The 23,315-nt window shown below is 42.9% G+C and overlaps 2 protein-coding genes across 2 annotated transcripts; both read left to right on the top strand.

Annotated features, from left to right (window-relative positions):
* Positions 1–5,932: 5,932 nt before the first annotated feature.
* On the top strand, positions 5,933–11,783 carry mtrf1l (mitochondrial translational release factor 1-like). The gene is made up of 7 exons (XM_055902709.1): positions 5,933–6,717; positions 8,222–8,301; positions 8,466–8,649; positions 8,780–8,943; positions 9,114–9,231; positions 9,441–9,577; positions 11,536–11,783. The coding sequence occupies exons 1-7, from the start codon at positions 6,273–6,275 to the stop codon at positions 11,743–11,745; spliced, it is 1,338 nt and encodes a 445-aa protein (XP_055758684.1). The 5' UTR covers positions 5,933–6,272; the 3' UTR covers positions 11,746–11,783.
* A 619-nt stretch (positions 11,784–12,402) lies between these two features.
* On the top strand, positions 12,403–16,159 carry fbxo5 (F-box protein 5). The gene is made up of 5 exons (XM_055902710.1): positions 12,403–12,486; positions 13,223–13,898; positions 14,760–14,850; positions 15,109–15,306; positions 15,501–16,159. The coding sequence occupies exons 2-5, from the start codon at positions 13,255–13,257 to the stop codon at positions 15,756–15,758; spliced, it is 1,191 nt and encodes a 396-aa protein (XP_055758685.1). The 5' UTR covers positions 12,403–12,486; positions 13,223–13,254; the 3' UTR covers positions 15,759–16,159.
* Positions 16,160–23,315: the final 7,156 nt, after the last annotated feature.

The following is a 23,315-nucleotide window of genomic DNA, read 5'->3' as shown; positions in this document are numbered from 1 at the left end:
GCTCCCTGACCAAGGACCTTCTCCACGATAGCTCAGTTTGACCGTGCAGTCAACTCTGACATGCACTGTCAACTGTGAGACCTTATATAGACAGGTGTGTGCCTTTCCAAATCATATCCAATCAATTGAATTGACCACAGATAGACTCCAAGTTGTAGAAACATCTCAAGAATGATCAATGGAAACAGGATTCACCTGAGCTCAATTTTGAGTCCCATTGCAAAGGGTCTGAATACTTATGTTATACTTACTGTTTATTATTTTTAATACATTTGCAAAAAAATAAAACATTAACTGTTTTCGCTTTGTCATTATGGGGTATTGTGTGTAGATTGATGTATTTAATCCATTTTAGAATAAGGCTGTAACGTAAACAAAATGTGGAAAAAGTCAAGGGGTCTGAATACTTTCCCAGTCTACGTGGAATATACATTGGATTTGGAAAAGTCATCAAAACTATTGTTTTGAGAGTGATATTTCAACCACAGGATTATGTCATCATGGTAACCAACATAGACAAACCTTGTATAAAATATACTGAAAAAAAATAAAAACGCAACATGTAAAGTGTTGGTCCCATGTTTCATGTTTCATGTTTCATAAACCTAAAGATCCCATAAATGTTCCATATGTACAAAAAGCTTATTTCTCTCACATGTTGTGCACACATTTGTTTACATGCCTGCTAGGGAGCATTTATCCTTTGCAAAAATAATCCATCCACCTGACAGGTGTGGCATATCAAGAAGCTGATTAAACAGCATGATCATTACACAGGTGCACCTTGTGCTGGGGACAATTAAAGGCCACTCTAAAATGTGCAGTTTTGTCACACAACACAATGCCACAGATATCTCAAGTTTTGAGGGAACGTGCACTTGGCATGCTGACTTCAGGAATGTCCACCAGAGCTGTTGCCAGAGAATTGAATGTTCATTTCTCTACCATAAGCTGCCTCCAATGTCATTTTAGAGAATTTCTTACTGGAGAATTGATCTAAAGCTATTCTTTTGGTCTCCTATCCAGCATTTTAACCAAGCCCAGCTTAGATATGATACTTGTCACTCACTATTATCAATGTGCTATCGTCAGAATGATTGTTGAGAGATCTCCACGTAAAAACTAAATATAGATTCACTGCTGCTATCGAAGTCATTCCAAAGGGTAGGTTTAACAGAGCAAATGAAATGTGACTGTACTTTATCAATCATCAATGATGCTATTTAGGCCTACATAGCATTTATAAAGTCATCAACAGCTATTGTTTCAAATCAACACAAAAGTAAACTAAAAATAGACAATACATTAGCCCAAGGGTTTCAAGCTCTGGTTGATATAATTGTGTTTCGTTGTTGTCACGTTCCTGACCTTATTTGCCTTTGTTTTACTTTGTTTAGTTGGTCAGGACGTGAGCTGGGTGGGTAGTCTATGTTATGTGTTTCTATGTTGGGTTAAATGTGTTGCCTGATATGGTTCTCAATTAGAGGCATTTGTTTGACGTTTCCTCTGATTGAGAACCGTATTAAGGTAGGCTGTTCTCACTGTTTGTTTGTGGGTGATTGTTCCTGTGTCTGTGTCTGTTGCACCACACGGGACTGTTTCGTTTGTTCGTTCGTTTGGCTGGTCTTTCCTGTTTGTGCGTTCTTCGTGTCTATATGTAAGTGCTCAAGTTCAGGTCTGTCTACGTAGTTTGTTGTTTTGTAGTTTGTGTAAGAGTTTTCGTGTTTCGTCTTGTTTAAATAAATATTCCATTATGTCTGCCTGCATTATGTCCGACCCTTACTCCTCCTCCTCATCCGAGGAGGAGGCATTAGACAGCCGTTACAGTTGTCAACGCAACCAAATATCAACATTTGAAGGAGATGCATTTTCTGCTTGGATCGTTCCTTCTGTGCCACTGACTTAGTCTGGCTTTAATTCCAGTTTGTCTTCAAATAAAACATTTGTGTTGGATTCACATCTCCATCTCCATCTCTCCATCTCAACCAAAACTCAAAGTTAAAGGACTAAATCAAATCAATAGGACTAAATAAAATCAAACAAGCATTTAAAGATTGATTTGATTAAGTCCAGTTCTATAGCTTAGATTCCTTCATGTTCACTATGGAATTACCACACAATGCCTACACATTACTGCTGTATGCCTACTCAATCCCTATTGAATTACTCCTCCCAGGACCATCTGTGTGTGTTGTGTTGTGTCACTACTGATCACTACAGAATTGCTCCTGATCCTTTACTACTTAAACCCTTTCAAATTACTTTTGAAAACATTTACTACTGTTTGCCTATTCAAAATCACAATTGAAATCTTGTTTCACTACTGTGTTACTACTAGACTAGTGCACATGTTATTTCCTCAAGTTGCTAACTACCTGTCTCAAAGAGTGCAGTGTATAAAGTCAGAACATCTCCTGTCTCAGCCACTGCCTGTCACCAAGGGAGTACCCCAAGGCTCGATCCTAGGCCCCACGCTCTTCTCAATTTACATCAAAAACATAGCTCAGGCAGTAGGAAGCTCTCTTATCCATTTGTATGCAGATGATACAGTCTTATACTCAGCTGGCCCCTCCCCGGATGTTGTGTTAAATGCTCTGCAACAAAGTTTTCTTAGTATCCAACAAGCTTTCTCTGCCCTTAACCTTGTTCTGAATATCTCAAAAACAAAGGTCATGTGGTTTGGTAAGAAGAATGCCCCTATCCTCACAGGTGTGATTAATACCTCTCAGGGTTTAGAGCTTGAGGTAGTCACCTCATACAAGTACTTGGGAGTATAGATGGTACACTGTCCTTCTCTCAGTACATATCAAAGCTGCAGGCTAAAGTTGAATCTAGACTTGGTTTCCTATATTGTAATCACTCCTCTTTCACCCCAGCTGCCAAACTAACCCTGATTCAGATGACCATCCTACCCATGCCAGATTACGGAGACGTAATTTATAGATCGGCAGGTAAGGGTGCTCTCGAGCGGCTAGATGTTCTTTACCATTCGGCCATCAGATTTGCCACCAATGCTCCTTATAGGACACATAACTGCACTCTATACTCTTCTGTAAACTGGTCATCTCTGTATACCCGTCGCAAGACCCACTGGTTGATGCTTATTTATAAAAACCTCTTAGGCCTCACTCACCCATATATGCGATATCTACTGCAGCCCTTATCCTCCACATACAACACCCGTTCTGCCAGTCACATTCTGTTAAAGGTCCTCAAAGTACACACATCCCTGGGTCGCTCCTCTTTCAGTTAGCGACTGGAATGAGCTGGAACAAACACTCAAACTGGACAGTTTTATCTCAATCTCTTCATTCAAAGACTCAATCACAGACACTCTCAGTTGTGGCTGCTTTGCGTGATGTATTGTCTACCTTCTTGCCCTTTGTGCCGTTGTCTGTGCCCAATAGCGTTTGTACCATGTTTTGTCCTGCTACCATGTTGTGATGCTGCCATGTTGTGTTGCTACCATGTGTCGTCGTCATGTGTTGCTGCCATGCTATTTTGTTGGCTTAAGTCTCTCTTTATGTAGTGTTGTCTCTCTTGTCATGATGTGTGTTTTGTCCTATCTTTTATTTTATCACAGCCCCCTGTCCCCGCAGGAGGCCTTTTGCCTTTTGGTAGACCATCATTGTAGATAAGAATTTGTTCTTAACTGACTTGCCTAGTTAAATAACGTAAAATAAAATAAAAAGTGATATCATCAAACCAGAAACAAGGTCATACAAACTTTATTGAAATTGTTCAAGTATTCAGAAAACATAAAGGAAAGTTAAACTTACAGATGGTGCCAGCATAAAGGCCATGAAAGACAGGCAGACGAAGGATTGAAGATGATTACATTCAGGATTGTCAAAAACAATAGCTAGCTAACAACAACCAACTACTTCCTGCTTTGTCTTCTTCTGCAGTCGCGAAAAGCTGGTGTAGTCTGGTTGTAGTGTTGTGACTACGTATTTACTACCAACATCAAGTAGTAAACATCTCAACCTGATTACTACTGGAAACACTGTGTGTGTGTTCCTTGCATTCCATCCTATCTATGATTTGGGCAAAGAAAATATGAATCACAGCTTGGAAATCCTAATTTTACAAAGAACCAAAAGCGCTGGGCAACAGCCAAATCTGGTGAAATATAATATGTTTTATCCTGCCCAAGGCAAATTCCAAGGAAAACCACATTTGGCAATATTCTTCCTTTCCCTGCCTTGAACTTAATTTGCTTTATGAGCTGCCAATCGTATGATGGTGCACAGCTGCAAGCAATAACCCACCAACATCATACACATACAGCACTGTAATGAAACCATTACCCCACTTCTACCCACTGGGCACAGACATCAGTTCAACGTCTAATTTTGATTTTGGTTCAAAGTTGGGTGAAAATATATCATATATATATAATCAGTTTTCCATGTTGATTCAACCTCATCACATATATTTTTGGGGTTGAAATTTCGTGGAAACTACATTTTTTTTTTTTTTTTTTTTTTGGGGGGGGATGGATCGGCTTAATATTGCGGAAAGAATGTTGCTTCCAATGTAATTGTCTGCATCATTTCCAATCCCCCATATTTTTGGGGGTAAATATATATATCCATTCACGTATGCATACATATACACATATATACATACACATACCTACATAGACATACATACTTTTTTAAAGAGTATACCTTTATTATTATTCCCCGCAAACCCTACCACCGATCCCCCAATTGGAGTAAACTGATAAACATTTCTGTTTTTACCTTCAATTTATACATCTTATACACATTTTACAGACACAGTCTACTTTATAATAGTTCTCTCTTGTTTGTTCTTAGTCCTTCCTCTATTTCTGTTGTCCATCCAGTTTGATTTCCACTTGTAACTGTGCTATTTCACAATAGCTCCGCACCTATACACATTTCACAGATCCCGTATGCCCTACATTGTTTATCTTGTTATTAGTCCCACCCTTCAGCTCCACTCAACCTTTCCCATCTATCTTCCAACATCATCCATTTCGGATTTTTATTTGCCATATATTTTTCAACTGTGCTGTGATGCTTCACAAAAGATTTGAATCTTCCTATTCTCATAGCTTCCACGGATTGTAAATTAAAAATAAATTTTTTTGCTAAAATAATTATTATATTATTTATTGATTGACTATGGCTTTTCAAATCCCCCAGTATTGCTATCTGTAGCGTTAGTTCTACGCAAATGTTGCAATTCTTCAACCATTCCTGGACCTGTGACCAAAAACGAGCAACATGCGGACAATACCAAAATAAATGGTCTAATGACTCGTGGAAACAACATTGATTCAACCAGTTTTTAGTTACATATATAGTGGGTAGTTACATTTATATCATTGGTAGTTAGTTACACATTACACAATCTGTAAATTGACTATTCAGTGAATTGCAAAGTTGGATGGATGTTGCCTCCCATCTGCTGGTGGAACATGGGATTGTTGTTCCCAGGGTTGTTTCCATAAACAGTAAAAACAACAGTCAAAGTGGTCATTAAGACAGTCCCGTGCAGTGACACATTCTGTTTTGACATTTGAATGCTTTGGTGAAGTTTTATATAAGGCACAGAAGGTTGTGGTATATGGCCAGTATACCAAGGCTAAGGGCTGTTCTTATGTACGACTCAAAGCAGACTCAAGGCAGAGTTCCTGGATACAATCCTTAGCTGTTGTATATTGGCCATATACCACAAACCCTCAATGTGCCTTATTGCTATTATAAACGGGTTACCAAGGTAATTATAACAGTAAAGAAATATATATATGTTTTGCAAATCAGCACCAGGAGCCAAACTATCCGGTTTATTATATACTGTAACTACTACTACTACAGATAAATCTTAATGTTTTGGCTACATGTATTTGTTTACTTACGGTAATTTACGTGTTTATTTCCATACTTACGGTATATGAGAATCGAAATAGTGCGCAACTACGTACGCGCAAAAACCAACATGTCAGCGCCCCTGTGCAGCACTTCTCAAAGAACTTCTCTGGCTTTAGTGATGGTTAGCTAGTTACGATAAATGAAAATCCAGAAAAAAACGTTTTATGGAAAATAGTCGTTATGGTCGATACAACTGTACACACTATCCAAAACCCTTCAGAACGTCATATCACTTCAATTAGCTGTCGTTGTGTAGTGCAAAACAAATCAGTTAGCTAACTAGATAATATGCTAAACAAATCAACAAATTATAGAGAGTAATATTGTTCCACTGTTGTATTGAGCCTTTTATGCGAACCATTGTTTAGTATGGCATTTACTCAAGCAGTCAAAATGCACGTAGGGAACGTGTGTGGTCGGTCCTGGATGTCCTCTTACCAGAGGGGGTCTACTATCATGTCCCAAAGACAAAGAGATTACGGAGCGGTTCTATGCGGTAGATGTCCAAATTCGTCCCAAAAGCTTTGCCCAAATAGTAGAGCTATGCATGCAACTCAGCCATTGATGATTACGAAGTTACTGTCAATGGACGAGATCTTTGCCAGAAGATCACTACAGGACTACTTCAAGAAGATGGAGACAGAGTACAGAGATAGTCTGACAGTTGTCAACATGACAGAGGGACAGCAGGATGGTGAAGAGGAATTGAAAGTGAAGAGGACAAGAGTTTCTGTACTAGCCCCACTAATCCAGTACACCAGAGAGCTTCAGACAAAACAGCAGGAATTTGCTGAAACTGAAACATTACTGAAAGGTGAGGCCACACCTAATGTGTGATGTTCTATCAACAGATGCAGAAGGGCATCTCATGGCCAATAGGTATCAGCAGCTTGTGAGTTTGACATTGTAACAAACGGTACCTGTTCCTACATCAGGTGACTGTGTATAATGTATCCATCTTGTATCTACCACTGAACAAAAATATAAATGCAACATGCAACAATTTCTAAGATTTTACTGAGTTACAGTTCATATTTGGAAATCAGTTGAAATTCATTTATTAGGCCCTAATCTATGGATTTCACATGACTGGGAATACAGATATGCATATGTTGGTCACAGATACCTTTTTTTTAAAGGTCAGGGCATGGATCAGAAAACCAGTCAGTATCTGGTGTGACCACCATTTGCCTCATGCAGCGTGATGACACCTTCGAATAGAGTTGATTGGGCAGTTGATTGTGGCCTGTGGAATGTCATCCCACTCCTCTTCAATGGCTGTGCAAAGTTGCTGGATATTGGCGGGAATTTTAACACGCTGCCACACACGTCGATTCAGAGTATCCCAAACATGCTTGATGGGCCTCAGGATCTTGTCACAGTACCTCTGTACATTCAAATTGCCCTCAATAAAATGTAGTTGTCTTCGTTGTCCGTAGCATATGCCTGCCCATTTCATAATCCCCAAGGCCACTATGGGGCAGTCTTCACAATGTTGACATCAGCAAACCGCTCGCCAACACGACACCATACACACTGTCTGCCATCTGCCCGGGACAGTTGAAACCGAAGTCATCCGTGAAGAGCACTTCTCCAGTGTGTCAGTGGCCATCGAAGGTGAGCATTTGCCCAATGAAGTCGGTTACGACGCCGAACTGCAGTCAGGTCGAGACCCAAGTGAGGACGATGAACACTCAGATGAGCTTCCCTGAGACTTTTTCTGATAGTTTGTGTCATCAGCTGTCCGTGTGGCTTGTCTCAGATGATCCCGAAGGTGAAGAAGCCTGATGTGGAGGCCCTGGGCTGGCGTGGGTATACGTGGTCTGCCGTGGTGAAGCCGGTTGGACGTACTGCCAAATTCTCTAAAATGACGGAGGTGGCTTATGGTAGAAAAGTGAAAATGAAATTCTCTGTCAACAGTTCTAGTGGACATTCCAGCTGTCAGTATACCAATTGCACGCTCCCTCAAAATCTGAGACATCTGTGGCATTGTGTTGTGTGACAAAACTGCACATTTTAGAGTGGCCTTTTATTGTCCCCAGCACAACATGCACCTGTGTAATGATCATGCTGTTTAATCAGCTTCTTGATATGCCACGCCTGTCAGGTGGATGGATTATCTTGGCAAAGGATGTTAACTAACTAACAGGGATGTTAACAAATTTGTGCAAACAATGTGAGAGAAATAAGCTTTTTGTGCATATTGAAACATGGGACCAACACTTTACATTTTGCATTTATATTTCTGTTCAGTATAAATGGATCTTTCACTGATAGTAAATTCAGTGAAATAAGAAACATTGTTTTTCCCTTCTAAGATGACGACCCAGACATGCGTGACCTGGCAGTCCTTGAGAGGGAGGCTTGTCAGAAAGCGATTCAAGATGTTAGACAAAAGGTACACACCTGTATTTTAAGTTCCCCCTACAGTCGGAATAAGATGACACTGATAAAAGCACGTTTAGGATGGCAAAAGGAAATCGAATCACTCCAATCAGTATGGAAAACATAGTTTGAGAAAATTACTAAACTGTCATGTCTGATTCTTCTACATTCCTTCAGATCCTGTCCCTGTTGATCCCTGAGGAGGAGTCAGACATGAGTGACCTGGTCCTGGAGGTCACCGCAGGGGTCGGAGGTCAGGAGGCCATGCTCTTCACTGCAGAGGTCTTTGACATGTACCAGAGCTTTGCAGCACACCAGGGCTGGGGGTTTGACATCCTGGAGTACATGAAAAGTGAAATAGGTCAGTCACATTCATTAATTAACAGGTTTGTTGTTGTCAAACCATTCCTGTTGCTAGTGTTTACCCAAACTTCAACTGACTCCATTTTATGAATGGTAACTTTGAGTGTGTGAATGTCAACTGTCTGCAGGTGGGTTACGGCATGCATCAGCCAGTGTCAGTGGTCCTAAGAGCTACAAGAGGATGAAGTTTGAGGCAGGTGTGCATCGCGTGCAGAGAGTCCCTAAGACTGAGAAACAGGGCCGAATGCACACCAGCACCATGACAGTGGCAGTGCTACCCCAGCCCACAGAGGTGAGACCTTCCCTGAGGCATTTGGCCCTTGTACTTTTACAAAACTTAAAAAAAAAAAAAAAAAAAATCTGTGAAGTATTACCTTCTTTCTTTGGTAACATCACCACTGTTACCAAAGATTAAGTACAGACTTATTTTGCTAAGTGCTCAATTCATTATTTATTTTTCAGATCACTTTCACAATTAATGCGAAAGACTTGAGGATTGAAACCAAGAGGGCGAGTGGAGCCGGGGGCCAGCATGTCAACACCACAGACAGCGCAGTGCGAATAGTTCATCTACCGACAGGTAATATCAGCCAATACAATGCCGTAAGAATCAGACAGTGGAGTATGAAACTCCAATTCTTATATAACTTTGATTTGATTTGAAACCGATGGTAAATTGGGATTTGCAGAGCACAGTGGCAAATGTGCTTGGCTCTATTTCTTTGAATTAGACAGTTTCTCCTTTGAGTGTCTCCATAGTGGCGTTTTATCTCTGTTTTGGGGTCATAGGTGTGGTATCAGAATGCCAGCAGGAAAGATCCCAGCTGAAAAATAAGGAAAAGGCCATGAAGTTTCTACGTGCCAAACTCTATAGTATGAGGCTGGAAGAAGAGACCAGTAAGCGATATACTGCACGGAAAGTCCAGGTACGAATCTGAACTGCACACATACAAGAATGTTGCTGGTCAAAATTGTTATATAAGGAATGGATATCAAAATCCAATTCAAAGTTTGACATACACTGCATTCGGAAGGTTTTCAGCTCCCTTGACATTTTCCACATCTTGTTACGTTAAAGCCTTATTCTAAAATGGATTAAATAAAAACATTTCCTTATCAATCTACACACCATAATGACAAAGTGAAAAGTTGTATTTGTTATTTTTTGCAAATGTATAAAAAACATCTGAAATACCTTATTTACATATGTATTCAGACCCTTTGCTATGTGACTTGAAATTGAGCTCAGGTGCATAGTGTTTCCATTGATCATCCTTGAGATGTTTCTACAACTTGACTGGAGTCCACCTGTGGTAAATTCAATTGATTGGACATGATTTGGAAAGGCACACATCTGTCTACAAGGTCCCACAGCTGACAGTGCACGTCATAGCAAAAACCAAACCATGAGGTTGAAGGAATTGTCCGTAGAGCTCTGTGACAGGATTGTGTCGAGACACAGATCTGGGGAAAGGTACCAAAACATTTCTGCAGCATTGAAGGTCCCCAAGACAACAGTGTCCTCCATCATTCTTGAATGGAAGAAGTTTGGAACACCAACACTCTTCCTTGAGCTGGCTGCCTGGCCAAACTGAGCAATCGGGGGAGAAGGGCCTTGGCCAGGGAGGTGACCCAAAGTTTCTCTGTGGGGATATAAGAACCTTCCAGAAAGACAACCATCTCTGCAGGACTCTTCCAATCAGGCCTTTATGGTAGAGTGGCCAGACGGAAGCCACTCCTCAGTAAAAGGCACATGACAGCCCGCTTGGAGTTTGTCAAAAGGTACCTAAAGACTTTCAGACCATGAGAAACAAGATTCTCTGGTCTGATGAAACCAAGATTTAACTCTTTGGCCTGAATGCCAAGCGTCATGTCTGGAGGAAACCTGGCACCATCCCTATGGTGAAGCGTGGTGGCAGCATCAGGCTGTGGGGATGTTTTTCAGTGGCAGGGACGGGGAGACTAGTCAGGATCTGGGGAAGGATGAACAGAGTGAAGTACAGAGAGATCCTTGATGAAAACCTGCTCCAGAGCACTCAGGACCTCAGACTGGGGCGAAGGTTCACCTTCCAACAGGACAGCAACCCTAAGTACACAGCCAAGACAATGCAGGAGTTGCTTTTGGACAAGTCTCTGAATGTCCTTGAGTGGCCCAGCCAGAGCCTGGACTTGAACCCGATCGAACTTCTCTGGAGAGACCTGAAAAGAGCTGTGCAGCGACGATCCCCATCCAACCTGACAGAACTTGAGAGGATCTGCAAAGAAGAATGGGAAAAACTCCCCAAATACAGCTTTGCCAAGCTTCTAGCGTCATACCTAAGACTCAAGGCTGAAATCGCTGCCAAAGGTGCTTCATAAACGTACTGCGTAAAGGATCTGAATACTTATGTAAATGTGATATTTCATTATTTTTTTATTAATTAGCAAACATTTCTAAACTGTTTTTTCTTTGTCATTATCGGGTATTGTGTGTAGATTGAGGGGGGGAAATAATTTAATCAATTTTAGAATAAGGCTGTAACGTAACAAAATGTGGAAAAAGTCAAGGGGTATGAATACTTTCCAAATGCACTGTATGTTTACTACAAAGTAATTTACAAAACCTATACTTGAACTTTCCAAAAGACAGTTTTGTAGAAAGACAATGGACACCAATGGGCAACAGTTAATATGGTTTGCAATGATAGAATCAACATGACTGACAGAGGTGAGAAAGTTGTCTGTTGGAGGATGTACTGCTTTGAAAGTGGAAGCTGAGATGGGTTTGGGGGAGTGGGAACTCAAATAGTTGCCGGCTGTCTGTTGGTTACAACGCTTTTACACTAAGTGTTGGTCTGATAGCACATTTTGTGTATTGACTATTTTTAATCTATCCTTTTTTTAGATTGGTACCAAAGGTAGATCTGAGAAAATCAGGACCTACAACTTTCCCCAGGACCGAATCACAGATCATCGGATTGGGAAAACAGTGCATGATGTCAGGGAATTTCTTGTGGGCGAAGAACTTCTAGAGGAAATGAATGTGGCACTAGAGGAGTTCTCTAACCAGGAGATTCTCATGGACATTCTTGGAGAAAATGACTCTGATCAATAATAGCCTATGTGGTAGTTTACATTAAATCTATGAAGCTATGCATGTTGTCTTTTTCAAGATCAGTGTGCTTGTTTTCCTTCCTGATTTTAGTTTGAGCCCACTTTACACACTCCGCCCACGGGTGTGAACTGCCAGTTATCAAACTGCTTTTTTCTCTTTTAGCAGTAAAACTTCAAAATATATCAGTAGATACCCCCCTCCCCCCAGCAGAGACAAAGTCTTGCCCAAGGAATTATATTTGTGTATGACATGACAGGTTTTTGTCAGTGACTGCCTATTACTTTATTCATGCTGTTGACTGCGCTTTTCTCTTCCCGTATTTCAAACACATTTTTACAAGAATCTGAAAAAAAACATTGCACCAATATTTAAACGAATCACGTACACCTCGACATATTTTCTACTATATTTTTCAAGAAAGGTTTTTAAACTGAAAATAAAAAATGGTATTTGTTTGAAATACTGGGGGGGAAATGCAGCGGTCAATTGCGCACTCACGTATAACGTCAGCGTGCGCTTTCCTCTACTCCCATTGGTGTCCCGGTTTAAAGGTAACTGCCCTGCTTGCTCCTCATTGGTGTGCGCCTTTTGGACACGGATTTCAAATGTGTAGCTAGGGAACAGGCGCATTTTCATATTGTCCTCATTCAAGTAGATCTCAAGTTTGTGGAACCCCGGTTAGCAAAAGTTTAACAGCAGAAATAGGTGGGAATAAAGAAGTCATTCAAGTTAACGTTACAGGTATGAAACATTTTGTTACCTCAAGTTTGCTATTATAGCTAGCTAACTTGTGTTCGGCTATGATATGTCGCATTTTATGCAGGCTGGTTAGTTTGTTGCAACGTTAGTTAATGTTAACGAATTTGGCTAGCCATAACTATCTGGCTTAGCTAACTAGCTATGAAGTTTAATATTAATTTAACGTTAGGTAGCTAGTTAAACTGCTTTGTAGCTATACATTTTGCAATGACGTTAATGTCAATATTACGTTGTCGTTTTTAAGCGCAAAACCTACGCGCGTAAAATTATAGGTTAGCTAGCTGTGGCTATCCTATGAATATAATAACCACAGTCAACATTACTATCTTTAATATATCTAAGGATAACGTTACTGGAAATATCTGATGCTGCAAACGATTGACGTTAACTATGGTATTTTAGTAGTTAACCACAGTATTTTACTCAATTGTCTAGCCAGTTGGCTAACTTGGCTACCTAGTTAGCCATGTTACAAGCTAAATTGGGGGGAACCAGGAGTGCGCCCTTTGGAGGGATTGCAGTTCTACGTTGTCGTACGTTGATCAACCAAAACAATATCTAGCTAATGTTATATTTAAAAGAATATAACTAACTAGTATAAGTGGGCAAACCACTGGTTTGATGCACAACGTGTTGTAATTCTGACTAGCTATCCAGTTTGGCGAGTTTTGCTTGAGATGAAACTGGCTAATGCAGCTTTTTATCTTCTCTACCTCAGGGTTACAATTTGTGAACACAGTCATAAAAAAAATGAAATATCCGTCCAACTACGAGGAACCCCGATTTTCATGCGACATGGAGAAACATGTCACATACAAGGAGTCTGGCCTGAAAACCTCACCACTAAAGGAATGCGTCCAAGTAGTAGCCAAATCACAGCTCTCACCATGTATCACCACAGTTGCTAACTTTTGCCTCAAGGATGATGTGAAAGGTGTTCACAATAAGGAGAATAACCAACATAATGTGGACCTTGACGAGGTGAATCTAGGCTGTGAAGCATTCGAGGACAGCGGTTTCCTGTCTTTACAGAACAGCCAGATAGAGGACTTTGATAACATAAAGGAACTAGAGAAGTCTCCAGGACAGGATATATTCTCCCCGAGTACTCCACTTGCTGATTATCACAACAAGGCTAAGCATACTGTCTCAAAACTCCCCATACTGAAGTTTCAACACGCTGTATGCCAAGAACTCGCCAACAGTTTCAAGAGGACCCAAAGCTATGACTGGTCTGTCATTAGCAGGATAGCAAAGGACTCCGGTCTTGAAAGGGTTATTGGTGGGCACGTGGGCCTTGAATGTATGGACGTTTTAAAAGCACTGCTGGAGAGGGACATGAAGCACATCCTCACACGGATCCTGCGTCTGCTAGGAGATGTAGACTTGATAAGGTAAACATGTGATCTTTACTGGTCCTATGACAGGTGTAGAGATTTTTCAACTTGGAAATGCTTTTATACTCTATGTATTCATTGACAGTGGTTGAAGAAGTACTCAATTGTCATACTTAAGTAATAAAGATGCCTTAATTGAAATTTACTCAAGTTAAAGTGAGTCACCCAGTGAAATCCTACTAAAGTATTTTGTTTTAAATATACTTAAGTATCAAAAGTGAAAGTGTAAATCATTTCAAATTCCTTATATTAGGCAAACCAGACTGCTCCATTTTCTTATTTAAGTTACGGATAGCCAGGTGCTCAATCCAACACTCAGACATGATTTACAAACGAAGCATGTGTTTAGTGAGTTTTCCAGATCAGAGGCAGTAGGGATGACCAGGGATGTGGGACGGCAGGTAGCCTAGTGATTAGAGTGTTATACTAGTAACCTGAAAGGTTGCAAAATCGAATCCCCGAGCTGACAAGGTAAAAATCTGTCGTTCTGCCGCTGAGCAAGGCAGTTAACCCACTGTTCCTAGGCCGTCATTGAAAATAAGAATTTGTTCTTAACTGGCTTGCCTAGTTAAATAAAGGTTTAAAAAATGTATATATATTTTTTTCGTCTTGATAAGTGTGTGAATTGAACCATTTTTCAACCTTGCTAGTCATTCAAAATGTAACGCATGCTTTTGGGTGTCATGGAAAATGTATGGAGTAGAAAGTACATTCTTTTCTTTAGGAATATAGTTAAGTAAATGTTGTTAAAATAATAATAATAGGTACCCCAAAAACTACTTAAGTAGGACTTTCAGGTGTTTTTACTTAAGTACTTTACACTGCTGTTCGTTCATGTTGGTTTTGTTTTCTTCACAGCTGTAGAAAAGTGAGCAAGACCTGGAGAAAAGTAATCTGCCAAGACAAATCTGCACTCTGTAGATGCGACCAGGCTAAAGAGAGACTCGGGGTAAGCGCTAACATTTAACTGGGGTTCCTATCCTCATTGAATACCCTTTATCGGGTGGCAATAGTTTGAACCACATCGATGGTTCGTTTTTTAGCTTGCAGCGGCTCCCACCTTTGCTAATCCCTTATGCTGATATGTTCTTTATCTGGATTCATTTACAGGGGCCGCTTCAAGTACTTCAATCTTAATGACCTAACCATAGGGTAATCCACTGTATGAATATTGTTTGGTAAATGACAATGTCCACTTTTGTTGTAGGACTCAAGAACCTCTGCAGGACTGGAGAATGTGGGCTCTTTGACGCGAGATGCAGCGCTGTCCCGGGTTGTGATGTCCTGTATGCAGAGAGTAGCTTCAACCCCTATCCAGAAGTCTACCTATAGGATGCGCTCCCAGAGAGAAGGCACACAGACGCTGTGCTGCTCCCAGCAATCTCGCTTCAGAGAATACCAAGAGGTGAGGGTTGTGCTATCCACTTTGCATGTAAAGGTTCAGAGGACATGATGGTGCTCAGTGTGTGTACTTATTGAAAGTTGGTGTCACCCTTCAATCAGTTCCAAGAAAGTCATTGACATGTTCATGGTACAAATGATACAATGAGTGAGTTATGCTCTGTAGTCTTTTATACATTCTTTGGTTTTGTTCTCTAGGCTGCCAGTTTGCTGAAGCAGCACGAGTCGTTGAAACCCTGTAAACGCTGCGGCTCTCCTGCCAAGCACAACGCAGACGCTATGAGGGCCACCTGTACCCGCCTCAGCTGTGCCTTTGACTTCTGCACCCTGTGCCAGGGCCCTTTTCATGGCTCCTCAGCCTGCCAGACAGGGCTGGCCCGGGTGCCTAGCAGCTCCAGAGCTAACCCTATCCTCATCGGCAGCGCTCGCAGCAAGAGGAACGTCAGACGCCTGTGAGATCAATGCATCCCTGGATGAAGACTCAATCACTAACCTTTTTAAAACCAACAACATTTCAAATCTTATTTATTAGTTTTAGTCATGGCCCTTTTAACACACTGCCCCCTCTCCACAGGCCAAAGGGATCTCGGGCTATTGGTATACCCTGTGTTAGAACACACTGTATTCTGTGACAATCCCGTGATGTCAGTTGTCCGGCATTAGTCGTCAGAAAGCGACAATCTTACTGGAAGCCGAAAAAATATAAGTTTTACCTGAATTGTACATTCATTTAATATTTCTTCTTGGAATATCTGTCTGTAAATATATCTTTTAAATGTGAGATGTAAATATTTATATTGTTGAAATAAATGTATCTTTTGGGATTTATTTTCTCTAATTGTATTTTTCAAAGCTACATACCACCAGGAAACGCGTACATGCATAAACTTATTTTCAAAATTTAATCAAGCCCCGAGTGGTGCAGTGGTCTAAGGCACTAAATCTCAGTGCTAGAGGCTACAGACCCTGGTTAGAGTCCCATATGGTGAAGCGCAATTGGCCCATTGTCGTCTGGGTTAGGGTTTGGCTGGGGTAGGCTGTCATTGTAAATAAGAATTTGTAATTAACTGACTTGCTTAGTTAAATAAAGGTTACAAGCTGAGCATGTCACAATGCCACTTGCCTCAAAAGCGCTGACAACTGGTGAAACTAAGCCATTCATCCATTGCTGCCATACTGCAATGTATTTTCCAATGGAATTGGCAGTCAAGTCTTGTGGCTTTAACAAAGTTGTTCGGCCTCAACATCTCACCTCTTTTATAAAGGAGTAATGATGCCAATTAATTAATGAAAATGCATTTGTAATTCCAAATTAATTTCTACCAAGCTGCAAATGGTTAACCTCACCTATGGCTCCCTTTGCTCTTGTACCTCTCCCACATACTGCACAGGGGATCCTATGCTGTGCTAAAATCCTCATTACTTATTACCTGGAAAGATGCAATGTTAACCTTATGGTGTTGAAGGCTAGGTCATCATGGTCATAATAATTTGTCAATGAAGATATCATCAGTACATTGCTCAGGATAGCTGGCTCAGTGGATTACTCTAAGGGTTTGATAATGTGCTATATCTGACTGACAACTGACTCATTATTCTAACAGTTTGGAATGAGGTGCAATTTTTTGGCTGCAAAGAGTGGAGCCAAATCATACCTGTCAAAAAACAACTCATGAGGTCCATGATAAATTTTCGACCCACATTTTTTTATGCAGAGAAAAAGCTGAATCACCTCAAAAACAATTACCGGTATTCTCCAATAAAATCCAATTGGATGTGTAGGCTTATCTGAAAAGTTCATGTGTATTACACATATTGGGGGCATTTCATAATTGAGAAATGTATGTTCAATTAAAAAGTCTCTGGGTAATACAAACACAATTCCTCCCATCTGACTAAAATTGATTTCATAGGCCTTATCTGCTGCCTGGAATAAGTGGTGTTTGGTTGATGTCTATGGTAAAGCAACGGGCCAACTTAATTCACGATTTTATCTTTCAATAGTGAAACGTCATGCTCTGCATTAAAAGCATTTTGCTGTCACTTAAAATAGATGCACACCAAATACATCAGTGTTTTTCCAATTACCCTTCCTCTCAGCGTGCGTCCTCCCTGTCCATTGGTGTCTGGCCACAGCTCCCTCTGCACCTCTGTGCTCTCTAGCTGCCTGCTACACAAAATGTCAATGTGCAGTCGATCGTTCCGGCATGTGTCCTGCCAGCCATGTGGACAAGTAGCCATTTTTGTGACTCCCCCTTGTGCTCTGGGCAACACCCTCGGTGATGGAACTACAATGAATAAAAATATAAACGCAACATGTAAAGTCTATGGATTTTACCCAAGCCACATGTAAAGTGTTGGTCCCATGTTTAATGAGTTATCAAACAGGCAAAACGTCAATAGAGAGACTGAAGTTGTAGTTCAAGGGAAAAGACACAAGACATATGTGGCAGGGTCTACAGACAATCACGGATTACAAAGGGAAAACCAGCCACGTCTCGGACACCAACGTATTGCTCCTGGACAAGCTAAACACCTTCGCCCGCTTTGAGGATAATACAGTGCCACCAACGAGGCCCGCTCCCAAGGACTGTGGGTTCTCTTTCTCCATGGCCGACGTAAAACATTTAAGTGTGTTAACCCCCGCAAGGCTGCCAGCCCAGACGGCATCCCAAGCCGTGTCCTCAGAGCATGCGCCGACCAGCTGGCTGGAGTGTTTACAGACATATTAAATCTCTCCTTATCCCAGTCGGAGGTCCCCACTTGCTTCAAGATGTCCACCATTGTCCTTGTACCCAAGAAAGCAAAGGTAATTGAACTCAATGACCCTGTAGCACTCACCTCTTTTGTCATGAAGTGCTTTAAGATGCTAGTTAAGGATCATATCATCTACCTTACCTGACACCCTAAACACACTTCAATTTGCATACCGCCCCAATAGATCCACAGACAATGCAATCCCATCGCTCTGCACACAAGAACAATACCTATGTAAGAATGCTGTTAATTGACTAGCTCAGCCTTCAACACCATAGTACCCCCCAAGCTCATCATTAAGGTCAGGGCCCTGGGTTTGAACCCCGCATTGTGCAATTTGGTCTTGTACTTCCTGACCGGCCACCCCCCAGGTGGTGAAGGTAGCAAACAACACCTCCACTTCGCTGATCCTCAACAGAGGGGCCCCACAAGGATGCGTGCTCAGCTCCCTCCTGTACTCCCTGTTCATCCATGACTGCGTAGCCATGCACGCCTCCAACTCAGTCATCAAGTTTGCAGACGACACAACAGTAATAGGCCTGATTACCAACAATGACGAGACAGCCTACAGGGAGGAGGTGAGGGCCCTGGCGGATTGCTGCCAGGAAAATAACCTCAACGTCAACTAAACAAAGGAGCTCATCATGGACTTCAGGAAACAGCAGAGGGAGCACACCCCTATCCACATCGATGGGACCGCAGTGGAGAAGGTGGAAAACTTCAAGTTCCTCGGCGCACACATCACTATCAATCTGAAATGGTCCACCCACACAGACAGTGTGGTGAAGGATGCGCAACAGTGCCTCTTCAACCTCAGGATGCTGAAGAAAATTGGCTTGGCCCCTAAGACCCTCACAAACTTTTACAGATGCACAATTGACAGCATCCTGTCAGGCTGTATCACCGCCTGGTACGGCAAATGCACCGCCCACAACCACAAGGCTCTCCAGAGGTTGGTGCGGTCTGCCCAACGCATCACCGGGAGCACACTGCCTGCCTTCCAGGACACCTACAGCACCCGATGTCACAGGAAGGCCAAAAAGATCATCAAGGACAAGCCACGGCCTGTTTACCCCGCTACCTTCCAAAAGGATGAGGTCAGTACAGGTGCATAAAAGCTGGCACTGAGAGACTGAAAAACAGCTTCTATCTCAAAGCCATCAGACTGTTAAATAGCCATCACTAGCCGGTTACCACCCAGTTACTCAACCCTGCACCTTAGAGGCTGCTGCCCCATATACATAGACATGGAATCACTGGTCACTTTAATAATGGCACACTAGTCACTTTAATAATGTTTGTATACTGCTTTACTCATTTCATATGCATATAGTGTATTCTATTGTACTGTATTTTAGTCATTACCACTGCAACATTGTGTGTCATAATATTTATATATTTCTCAATTCCATTATTTTACCTTTAGATTTGTGTATATTGTTGTAAATTGTTAGATACTATTGCACTTTTGGAGCTAAGAACACAAACATTTCGCTACACCCGCAATAACATCTGCTAAGTATGTGTATGTGACCAATACAATTTGATTTGAAATAAAAGACCCCAGAAATGTTCAATATACATACAAATATTATTTGTCTCTAAATGTGTGCTCGAATTAGTTTACATCCCTCTTAATGAGCATTTCTCTTTTGCCAAGATAATCCATCCACCTGACAGGTGTGGATAATCCATCCACCTGACAGGTGTGGATAATCCATCCACCTGACAGGTGTGGCATATCAAGAAGCTGATTAAACAGCATGCGGTTACGGAACCCCTACCTGTCCCAGACCTGCTGTTTTCAACTCTTAATGATCGGCTATGAAAAGCCAACAGATTTATTCCTGATTATTATTTGACCATGCTTGTCATTTATGAACATTTTGAAAATCTTGGCTCTCTCTAATTTTCTCCTTCTCTCTTTCTTTCTCTCGGAGGACCTGAGCCCTGGGACCATACGTCGGGACTGCCGGGCGTGGTGGCTCCTTGCTGACCCCAGTCCGCCTGGCCTTGCTGCTGTTCTGCCTGCGGTTATGGAACTGCCACCTGTCCCAGACCTGTTGTTTTTCAACTCTTAATGATCGGCTATGAAAAGCCAACTGAATATTATTCATGATTATTATTTGACCATGCTTGTCACTTATGAACATTTTTGAACATCTTGGCATAGTTCTGTTATAATCTCCACCCGGCACAGCCAGAAGAGGACTGGCCACCCCTCATAGCCTGGTTCCTCTCTAGGTTTCTTCCTAGGTTTTGGCCTTTCTAGGGAGTTTTTCCTAGCCACCGTGCTTCTACACCTGCATTCTAGCTGTTTGGGGTTTTAGGCTGGGTCTCTGTACAGCACTTCGAGACATTAGCTGATGTACGAAGGGCTATATAAAATAAACTTGATTGATTGATTGATTGATCAATACACAGGTGCACCTTGTGCTGGGAACAATAAAGGGCCACTCTAAAATGTGCAGTTTTGTCACAAAACACAATGCCACAGATTTATCACATTTTGAGGGAGTGTGCAATTAGCATGCTGACTGCAGGAATGTCCATTAGAGCTGTTACCATAAGCCGCCTCCAACAACATTTTAGAGAATTTGGCAGTACCTCCAACCGGCCTCACAACCGCAGACCACGTGTAACCATGCCAGACCAGGACCTCCACATCTGTCTTCTTCACCTGCGGGATTGTCAGAGACCAACCACCTGGACAGCTGATGAAACTGTGGGTTTCCACAACCAAAGAATTTCTGAACAAACTGTCAGAAACTGTCTCAGGGAAGCTCATCTGCAGTTCGGCGTCGTAACTGACTTCAGTAGGCAAATGCTCACCTTCGATGGCCACTGGTATGCTGGAGAAGTGTGCTCTTCGCAGATGAATACTGGTTTCAACTGTACAGGACAGATGGCAGCGTGTATAGCGTTGTGTGGGCGGACGGTTTGCTGATGTCAACCTTGATCAGAGTGCCCCATGGTGGCGTTGGTGTTATGGTATGGGCAGGTATAAGCTAAGTGAACACAATTTCATTTTATCAATGGAAATTTCAATGCACAGAGATACCGTGACTAGATCCTGAGGCTCATTGTCGTGCCATTCACCTCATGTTTTAGCATGATTATGCACAGCCCCATGTCGCAAGGATCTAAACACAATTCCAAGAAGCTGAAAATGTCCCAGTTCTTCCATGGCCTGCATACTCACCAGACATGTCACCCATCGAGCATGTTTGGGATGCTCTGGATCGACGTGTACAACAGTGTGTTCCAGTTCCCACCAATGTCCAGCACACAGCCATTGAAGGGGAGTGGGACAACATTCCACAGGCCACAATCAACAACCTGATCAACTCTATGCAAAGGAGATGTCGCGCTGCATGAGGCAAATGGTGGTCACACCAGATACTGACTAGTTTCTGATCCACACCCTTACTTTTTTTAAGGTATCTGTGACTAACAGATGCATATCTGTATTCCCTGTCACGACTTCTGCCGAAGTCAGCCCCTCTCCTTGTTCGGGCGGTGTTCGGCGATTGACGTCACCGACTTTCTAGCCATCTGTCACGATCGTGTGGAGGATTGACGGACCAAAACGCAGCTTTAGGAAAATAAGCCATCTCCTTTTATTGGTGAAGAAGGCAAACGAAACAAACACACTTATGAACTAAACAAAACAAGAAAACGATCGTGAAGCTAAACAACGATGTGCACACACTGGCTACAAGCGTATCACATAAACAACTACTCACAACAAATGAAAGCCTATGGCTACCCTAAATAAGGCTCCCAATCAGAGACAACCGAAATCAGCTGTCTCTAATTGGGAACTCATTCAGGTAACCATAGACTCTCCTAGACAACTAAACATACATAGACAACGCTAGACACATGTACTCAACACAAACCCATATACTACACCCAACAACCCCTTTACCATAGAAACACCCAAAACCAACAAAACACAAACATTCCCCATGTCACACCCTGACCTAACTAAAATAATAAAGAAAACAAAGAATACTAAGGCCAGGGCATGACATAACCCCCCCCTTAAGGTGCGAACTCCGGGCGCACCATTAACCAGTCTAGGGGAGGGTCTGGGTGGGCTTCCATCCACGGTGGCGGCTCCGGCTCTGGTCGTAGTCCCCACGTCACCACAGTCCCTAACCGCCTCCTTAGCTTCCTCCAAATGACCCCCCTCCACATTAACGCCACTGCATTAAGGGGCAGTTCCGGACTAAGGGGCAGCTCCGGACTAAGGGGCAGTACCAGGGTAAGGGGCAGTACCAGGGTCAGGGGCAGCTCCGAACTAAGGGGCAGTACCAGGGTAAGGGACAGCACCAGGATAAGAGACAGCACCAGGATAAGGGGCAGCACCAGGCTGAGGGACTGCAGCTCCGGACTGAGGGACTGCAGCTCCGGACTGAGGGACGGCCCATGGCTGGCTGACGGATCTGGCTGCTCATGGCTGGCTGACGGATCTGGCTGCTCATGGCTAGCTGACGGATCTGGCTGCTCATGGCTAGCTGACGGATCTGGCTGCTCATGGCTAGCTGACGGATCTGGCTGCTCATGGCTAGCTGACGGATCTGGCTGCTCATGGCTAGCTGACGGATCTGGCTGCTCATGGCTGACTGACGGATCTGGCTGCTCATGGCTGGCTGACGGATCTGGCTGCTCATGGCTGGCTGACGGATCTGGCTGCTCATGGCTGGCTGACGGATCTGGCTGCTCATGGCTGGCTGACGGATCTGGCTGCTCATGGCTAGCTGACGGATCTGGCTGCTCATGGCTAGCGGACGGATCTGGCTGCTCATGGCTAGCTGACGGATCTGGCTGCTCATGGCTAGCTGACGGATCTGGCTGCTCATGGCTAGCTGACGGATCTGGCTGCTCATGGCTAGCTGACGGATCTGGCTGCTCATGGCTAGCTGACGGATCTGGCTGCTCATGGCTAGCTGACGGATCTGGCTGCTCATGGCTAGCTGACTGATCTGGCTGCTCATGGCTAGCTGACTGATCTGGCTGCTCATGGCTGGCTGGCGGCTCTGGCAGATCCTGTCTGATTGGCGGCTCTGGCAGATCCTGTCTGATTGGCGGCTCTGGCAGATCCTGTCTGGCGGGCGGCTCTAGCGGCTCCTGTCTGGCGGGCGGCTCTAGCGGCTCCTGTCTGGCGGGCGGCTCTAGCGGCTCCTGTCTGGCGGGCGGCTCAGTAGGCTCATGGCAGACGGGCGGCTTTGCAGGCTCATGGCAGACGGG

The sequence above is a fragment of the Salvelinus fontinalis genome, chromosome 37, assembly GCF_029448725.1.
Source record: "Salvelinus fontinalis isolate EN_2023a chromosome 37, ASM2944872v1, whole genome shotgun sequence".
NCBI classification, from domain to species: Eukaryota; Metazoa; Chordata; class Actinopteri; order Salmoniformes; family Salmonidae; genus Salvelinus; species Salvelinus fontinalis.
This window is presented reverse-complemented; position numbering and strand designations above follow the sequence as displayed.